The sequence below is a fragment of the Babylonia areolata genome, chromosome 25 (assembly GCF_041734735.1).
Source record: "Babylonia areolata isolate BAREFJ2019XMU chromosome 25, ASM4173473v1, whole genome shotgun sequence".
In the NCBI taxonomy this organism is placed as follows: Eukaryota; Metazoa; Mollusca; class Gastropoda; order Neogastropoda; family Buccinidae; genus Babylonia; species Babylonia areolata.
The window spans coordinates 38814561-38823168 of record NC_134900.1 but is presented as its reverse complement, the minus strand read 5'-3'; the positions used below and the strand labels follow the sequence as shown (position 1 = coordinate 38823168).

Genomic DNA, 8608 nt, shown 5'->3' with positions numbered 1-8608 from the left:
CAATGATAAAACCATCCATACTATCAAAGCCAATTCCACCACTGCGTCTTACTTCCCAGCCTCCCCCAGTATCTCCGTGAATTAATGTCGTTTTAAAGAAAGGGGTCTTGCACAAAACAGCAACTGGGATTTCCGTCTTGAAGTTAGGAATTGTATTGGATTTTTTTCTGTTCTTTTCTTCTTGTGTTCTTTTTTCTTTCTTTTTTTATTTATTTTTTTACATCAACTCATGATTTTTCTGAAAAAAAGATTTGGAAAAAATGCCTTAACTAAACTCTGTCAACAGTATTTTATCATCAGACGTATCGATGAGAACCACATATTAGGCAGTGACAAATCAGTTTGCCTGCGTTTGTCCGTTTTACTTTTGTTCATGCAGCATTCTGATGGAATGCACCGTATCTGTGTTGTTCAGTGCTATGCTTATGTGTGTTGTTAAAAAATGTGAAAACAAGAATCATTAAGAAGTTCTGGAAAAATGTCAACATTAACACAAAATATGTGACGTTTTGGTAGACCATACATCGAAACTGAAAAATGCCAACATTAACACAAAATATGCGACGTTTTGGTAGACCATACTTTGAAATGGAAAAATGTCAACATTAACACAAAATATGCGACGTTTTGGTAGACCATACTTTGAAATGGAAAAATGTCAACATTAACACAAAATATGTGACGTTTTGGTAGACCATACTTTGAAACATAAAAAAAGGGAACCTCACCCTGGTATGACTGGCTGAAAGAAAATGTATTTTATTCATTTATAGGTGTATGTCTGATAGAAAATTTGACTGGCTGAAAGATAGATTATTCATAGGTGTAAGTTTGATATAAGCTTTACTGATCACGAGTGTAATTTGATAAAGGCTTATCAACTATTACAAATATAAAATTAAGTTTGGTAAATGCTTAAAAAACTGTGCAATCTTTCAAAATCATCTGACTGCAAGGCATAGAACAAAAGAACATAATGTTGAAAAAAGCTATCTGCAGAATTTCTAGAGTAAGGTGACAACATCCTAGCGATTGCCCCCACCCCCCCCCCACACACACACACCCTCTCCCTCCCCCCGACACCCAAACACCCCCCACCTGACGACAAACCTCACGGACCAAACCAAGAAAATAACCTGACCTTAATGACATAAACCAACTAAGGATGGCCCAGTGGTTATACATCCACCGTGGAGCGCACGGGGTCAAACCCCACACTCGGCAGTAGCTCCTCCCCCTCTACTTAACATTCGGTGGTGGTCTGGACGCTAGTTATTCGGATGATAAATCGAGGTCCCGTGTGTAGCATGCACTTAATGCACGTAAACGAACTCACAGCAACAAAGGGGTTGTCCCTGGCAATATTCAGTATAAAAAAATCAATATTTGGTAGAAAAACAGCTGTGCTGTACTGTGTTGTGCTGAACTGTACTGTACTGTACTGTGTTGTGCTGTGCTGTGTTGTGCTTAACTGTGCTGTACTCTACTGTACTGTACTGTGTTGTGCTGTGCTGTGCTTACTGTACTGTACTATACTGTGTTGTGTTGTGTTGTGCTGTACTGTGCTGTGCCGTACTGTACTGTGCTGTACTGTACTGTACTGTACTGTGCTGTGCTATGCTGTACTGTGCTGTGCTGTGCCTTGCTGTCCTGTGTTAAACTGTATTAAAATCTTATCTTTATCTCTCAGCTCAAATGAGGGCCGAGTTCCATGACACCAGGCAGCATTTGAACAAGACGGCTCTATTCGCATTCTGTTATCATCTGTCACAACAGAATTCTCTGCTACTCAAAGGGACAGCGTGTCGCCACAGTACAGCGCCACCCATTTTTTGTTTCCTGCCTGCAGTTATATGCTATCCTATCAGAGCGGACGTTTTCTGCATGGCTTTGTTGCCGTTAGTTCCTTTACGTGCCCTTTTCTTGTCGTGGGTTATTTTACGTGCGATAAGCGCATGCTGCTTAGAGGACCTCGGATTTTCGCGTTTCATCCGAATGACTAGCGCCCAGACCACCGCTTAAGGTCCAGTGGAGGGGGATAAAATACCGGTGAGTGTGGGAATCAATCCTGTGCAGCCAGGTCCTGCCGCTTCCCAGGCGGGAAGGGCAGTCCTGCACTGGTTCCCACATCATTAGGGGCAGTCCTGCACTGGTTCCCACACCACTAGGGGCAGTCCTGCACTGGTTCCCACACCACTAGGCAGTCCTCCACTGGTTCCCACACCACTAGGGGCAGTCCTGCACTGGTTCCCACACCACTAGGGGCAGTCCTGCACTGGTTCCCACACCACTAGGGGCAGTCCTGCACTGGTTCCCACACCACTAGAGGCAGTCCTCCACTGGTTCCCACACCACTAGGGGCAGTCCTCCACTGGTTCCCACACCACTAGGGGCAGTCCTGCACTGGTTCCCACACCACTAGGGGCAGTCCTCCACTGGTTCCCACACCACTAGGGGCAGTCCTCCACTGGTTCCCACACCACTAGGGGCAGTCCTGCACTGGTTCCCACACCACTAGGGGCAGTCCTGCACTGGTTCCCACACCACTAGGGGCAGTCCTGCACTGGTTCCCACACCACTAGGGGCAGTCCTGCACTGGTTCCCACACCACTAGGGGCAGTCCTGCACTGGTTCCCACACCACTAGGGGCAGTCCTCCACTGGTTCCCACACCACTAGGGGTAGTCGCAGGACACGAGAGACAAAACGACGAAAGCAGGAGTCCATGCAGACAACAGCGTCAGTTTCAGTTTCAAAAAAACCTGTCGGACCTCATGGCCAGACAAAGCGCGTTGGGTTACGCTGCTGGTCAGGCATCTGCTTTGTATATGTTTGTAGCGTATATGAATTTGTCCGAACGCAGTGACGCCTCTTTGAGAAACAGAACTGAACTGAACTGTCGGACCGTACTGACGGATCCATATACGCTACATCACATCTGCTTAAAAAAAAAAGAGAAGAAAATAAAAATGGCAGAAATCTGATCTTCGCATAACCCAACGTGCTGATCAGGCCAACTGTGAGAAGATGGGACATGATTAAGTCATACCTGAAGCCACAAAGGGAGAAAGACGATCACCACCATCTGCGAACAGAGCAGCAAGTGATCCCGGAGAGGCTCCGACAACCGTCACAACGTTCACATGACCCATGCTCCCTCACCAACCTGCCCCTGTGGTCTACAAGACCAGAAAACTGACCGCCTTCTTCAGAGGTGCTCTCTTCCTCAGGCAGAACGACGGGCGCTATGGCCAGATTTAGCTCCCTTGAGGACCATGCTCAGCCGGCAAGACCTGGAGAAGACGGCTCTGTTCGTGTTGTATTCCGTTTTGTCGCAGCACATTTTACTGTGTGAAATTGGGACTGCTCTCCCCAGGGAGATCGCGTCGCTATTGTGCAGCGCCAGCATCTATTTTCTGCCTGCAAGTGTATATGTTTTCTTTTCAAATTCATTCTTTTATATACAGAATTTTACCGGAGACAACCCTTTTGTTGCCGTAGGTTATTTGTATTTGTATTTCTTTTTAACACATCAGATTTCTCTGTGTGAAATTCGGGCTGCTCTCCCCAGGGAGAGCGGGTCGCTACACTACAGCGCCACCCATTTTTTTGTATTTTTTCCTGCGTGTAGTTTTATTTGTTTTCCCTATCGAAGTGGATTTTTCTACAGAATTTTGCCAGGAACAACCCTTTTGTTGCCGTGGTTTTTTTTACGTGCGATAAATGCATGCTGCACACGGGACCTCGGTTTATCGTCTCATCCGAATGACTAGCGTCCAGACCACCACTCAAGGTCTAGTGGAGGGGGAGAAAATATCGGCGGCTGAACCGTGATTCGAACCAGCGCACTCAGATTCTCTCGCTTCCAAGGCGGACGCGTTACCTCTAGGCCATCACTCCACATTTTACGTGCACTGCGAACAGGGCCTGAGTTTATCATCTCATCTGGATGACTAGCGTCCAGACTACCACTCAGGGTCTAGTACAGGTGGTGAAAATACAGGCGACTAGCGTCCAGACTACCACTTAGGGTCTAGGAGAGGTCGTGAAAATACAGGCACCACCCCACTGCAGACTGTCAGTGTGACAGAGGACGTGTTATCACCACACCACCCCACTGCAGACTGTCAGTGTGACAGAGGACGTGTTATCACCATGACACCACCCCACTGCAGACTGTCAGTGTGACAGAGGACGTGTTATCACCACACCACCCCACTGCAGACTGTCAGTGTGACAGAGGACGTGTTATCACCAGGCACCACCCCACTGCAGACTGTCAGTGTGACAGAGGACGTGTTATCACCATGTCACCACCCCACTGCAGACTGTCAGTGTGACAGAGGACGTGTTATCACCATGTCACCACCCCACTGCAGACTGTCTGTGTGACAGAGGACGTGTTATCACCACACCACCCCACTGCAGACTGTCAGTGTGACAGAGGACGTGTTATCACCATGTCACCACCCCACTGCAGACTGTGTGACAGAGGACGTGTTATCACCATGTCACCACCTCACTGGAGACTGTGTGACAGAGGACGTATTATCACCATGTCACCACCCCACTGCAGACTGACAGAGGACGTGTTATCACCATGTCACCACCCCACTGCAGACTGTGTGACAGAGGACGTGTTATCACCATGTCACCACCCCACTGCAGACTGTCTGTGTGACAGAGGACGTGTTATCACCATGTCACCACCCCACTGCAGACTGTCAGTGTGACAGAGGACGTGTTATCACCATGTCACCCTGCAGACTGTCTGTGTGACAGAGGACGTGTTATCACCACACCACCCCACTGCAGACTGTCAGTGTGACAGAGGACGTGTTATCACCATGTCACCACCTCACTGAAGACTGTCTGTGTAACAGGGGACGCGAGGAAGAAAGATGGAGGAGCCTGTGCTTCTAACGGGGTTCCAATCCACGTCCCTCCAACCCAGTCCTCGTCAGTCAGCGGCGCTAACCAATTAGCCACGGTGTCTGGAGATGGTCCGGCAAATATTGACAGTCTCCCCCCCCAACCCCCTCACCGTCCCCAACCCCCCTCTCCCGCCCACAGCCAACAACGTACAGACTGTTGCAGTGTGGAGCGGACACTCTGTGTGAGAGCCAGAAACAGATTTAAATGACTGAGCAAATAATCCGACAGAACGTATAGCTTGGTATAGAGACAGTTGAAAGAGTACGGGATTCACAAAACGTAACTCTTGGTTATTCGGGGCGGGAGGGTGAGCGGGGTGGACAGGGAGGGGGGTAGGGGAGAAGGGGGGCGGTACTGGAGTTGGCGGGATGTAGATACGAGGGACGTGGTGTGGGAGGGAGGTGGGGGGGGGGGGGGAGGATAGGCGGGCTGGGCACTGGTGAGTATTGGCTGCGGGATTGAATGCGAAACTTCGTGTTTGTATTCGGGAGAGAGAGAGTGCCTTTCCATACGTGCCGAATATACATACATATGTGTTTGCATTGACCGTTTTTGTCACACACACACACACACACACATATATATATATATATACATATATACATATACATACACATACACACATATATATTCACTTTTTACATGGGAGCGCCCTGGCGTGTGTGTACGTGCGTGCGTGCGTACGAGGGTGTGTGTGTGTGTGTGTGTGTGTGTGTGTGTGTGTGTGTGTGTGTGTGTGTGTGTGTGTGTGTGTGTGTGAAACACACTGAAAAAAAAAGTTTGTTTAAATCTCCGATCTCTGTTTATTTGTGTCTGTCTGTCTCTCACTCGATTCTGTATGTTTGTCTTCAGAGCTCAACACAAAGTTTTCATATCACGAAACCTGTACTGCATGCTGGATCTGCATGATAGCACTGCAAAATGGATGTACAGAGAAATGCAACACATTTGACAGGTCGTATACCACCATATCCCAAATTCGAATCTCTCTCTCTCTCTCTCTCTCTCAGATGCAATAAACTTTCTGAGTCCGAGTCTGCGTCTATCTGTCTCTCTCCTCTTTCAGACACAATAAACATTACGAGTTTGAGTCTTTGCCGCTCTCTCTCTCTCTCTCTCTCCATTGGAATGTATGATGTCTTAAAAAAAACAAAAAAACAAAAAAAGCCAAAAAAACAACAACAAAAAACAAGACAAACAACAACAACAACAAAAACAAACAACAACAACAAACCCCCCCCAAAAAAACTCAGCTCGTGATAAACGGTGTCTTGATTACATTTCCACGTTTGGTTCAATTTTGACAAGTTAGAAGCATTCTTTTAAGGTATAGATTCCCGTTTGTTCCCCTAGTCACCCTGTGCAGTTGAAACCAGCAGAAGTCAAAGAAACTCGTCATGGTGGGTAGGGGTGGGTGGGTAAAAAGTACATCGTTTTGAAAGTGATGTAATGTTCACTGGGGAAAGGAGCTGAGAGTAACAAGGGCTGGGAGTAACGAGGGTTGGGAGTAACAAGGGTTGGGAGTAACAAGGGCTGGGAGTAACGAGGGTTGGGAGTAACGAGGGTTGGGAGTAACAAGGGCTGGGAGTAACGAGTGGAATTACTCCTGACGACTGATGCTCCGCTGTCTGGATGAATTTATTCGGACACCACTTTGGGCTGCTAGAAATGAGCGTTGAACAATTAAAAATTTACCTAATTGTAGCCGACCGAGTGGTTCTATTAGGGTACGGCACGGTACAAAAGAACTAACTAAATGATGATTTACTGTATTAAAAGGATCGACAAGAATTCCCGCGCACAGGCCAGGAACATATAGAGGCCAGTCACAACTGGGTTATTCTATTGTTCTATTTACAATAGTTATTAAATGAGAAGAAGAGCTAAGAAGAAGATATGAGAAGAGATCATAAAAAGAGAATATGAGAAGAAGACAGCGTCTGGAATGATATAAACAAATATCCATCCATCAATCCACCCAACCAATCTCTCAGCCAACCAACTATCCACCCGTTCATCACCCACCGTTCCACCTATCCATCCGCCCCACTCAACCACAAAACACCTACCCAAACAACCACCAATTCAGCCACCCAACCATTAATCCACCCACCCACCCACATACCCACCCACCCATCCATTCATCCATCCAAAACCTACCACCCATCCCCGCACCCCCCCAGCCCCCCAAGTCACTGACCTGCCGGTTGCAGTTGCCCCGGGGTCCCACCCTCAGGTAGCCGCCGCCGCTGACGGAGGTGTTGCCATGGTGACAGAGCTTGACGTTGTCCAGGATGCGGGCCCGAACCTGGGACATGCGGTACACGCACAGTGCAGAGTGCATGCGGCCTCCGCCGCCACCACCCCCACCCCCGGCCCCCTCCTCCTTCCGGGAAAAGGCCGCCACCATCACCTTCTCCTCCCCCTCCTGCTCCCCAATGCCCAGCGCTTCGCGGAGCCGCTTTCCAGGGGAGATGATCCTGGCGGCCTCCAGAATGTTGTAGTCTGCGCGGTGGTGGTTCCTGCACAGGAGAGGCACGTCCGTGTAGGAGAAGAAGTTGACGTCCTGCTGGCAGATCTGGATCACCTTGCTCACCATCCCACCACCACCACCGCCCTCCCCCTCGTCCCCCGCTCCCCTCCCCATCCCCACCCCCACCCTGGCACCCTCCCCTCTCTCCTCCACCGACGCCCTCTGCACGGACAGGAAGTAACTGAAGCCAGAGTCGCTGAAGCCGGTGACGTAGCGGATGGGGTAGGCGGCCCTGACCTTGCTCTTGAGGAAGATGGAGGAGGACCGGCCCCTCAAGGGAGAGGTCAGCGAGGCCAGGCAGAAGCGGTGCTGAGGCCGGAGGCTGCGCGAGCTGATGGCGGGCACCTGGTCGCGGTACAGGCCCGAGGAGCGCGAGGAGCCCGTGTAGGTCACAGCCACGTACAGCACCTCCTCAGCCACGCCCCCCACGCCCACTCCAGGGGCCACAAAGCCCACGGTGGACGCCTGAGGGGAGTTGGCCGCCACGGCGAAATTGGTCACGTCCTCGGCGGTGTAGTAGGTCTTTGGGTGGGAGAGGTTGAGGAGAGGCCGCGTCTCGCAGGCACCCTGGTACACGCTGCCGCAGGTGACCAGCAGGCGGAGTCGGGGCACCAGCACCAGCAGCTTGTTGTGGTTGTGGGTGGGGCGGCGCGGGAAGGGGCAGGACGCCTGGTGGGTGGGCGGGAGGCAGTCCGGGCTGTCCGTGCAGGGCCCAGTCACGGCGGTCTGCACCGGTTGTAGTTCCGGGGACAGCTCGTGCACCCGGTCCCTGCCCCCCACGTACACCGCCCCGCTCTCCCCGTCCACCACCACGTGACTCAGGCCCCCCTCCTCCATCTCCACCCTCCGCACGGCAGCCCCCCTCCTCCCCCGACTCTTACCCCCTATCCCCTCCTCCCCACCACTACCACCACCTGCCGCGGCGGCCGCCAGGGTCATCGTCACCATGACAACGACTCGCACCTTGGTTACCGTCATCAGTAGGGTGGGTGTGCGGAGAGCGGGGAGCAGGACCATGGTACAGTGACGAGGGGTGTGGTGACTCGTGTAGTCTGTGACAGGGAGAGGTGAGGTGAGGTGGTGGTGGTGGTGGTGGTGGTGGGGGTGTTGGTCCTTCACAGCAGTCGCCTTCACCGCCAGT

The 8608-nt window shown here is 50.9% G+C and overlaps 1 protein-coding gene across 1 annotated transcript; it reads right to left on the bottom strand.

Moving 5' to 3' along the window:
- Positions 1-2164: 2164 nt before the first annotated feature.
- LOC143299601 (plexin-B-like) lies at positions 2165-8304 on the bottom strand. Its single transcript, XM_076612889.1, has 4 exons — positions 7621-8304; positions 7135-7500; positions 5085-5111; positions 2165-2275 (listed from the first exon to the last, which is right to left on the bottom strand). The coding sequence occupies exons 1-4, from the start codon at positions 8302-8304 to the stop codon at positions 2165-2167; spliced, it is 1188 nt and encodes a 395-aa protein (XP_076469004.1).
- Between the last annotated feature and the right edge of the window lie 304 nt (positions 8305-8608).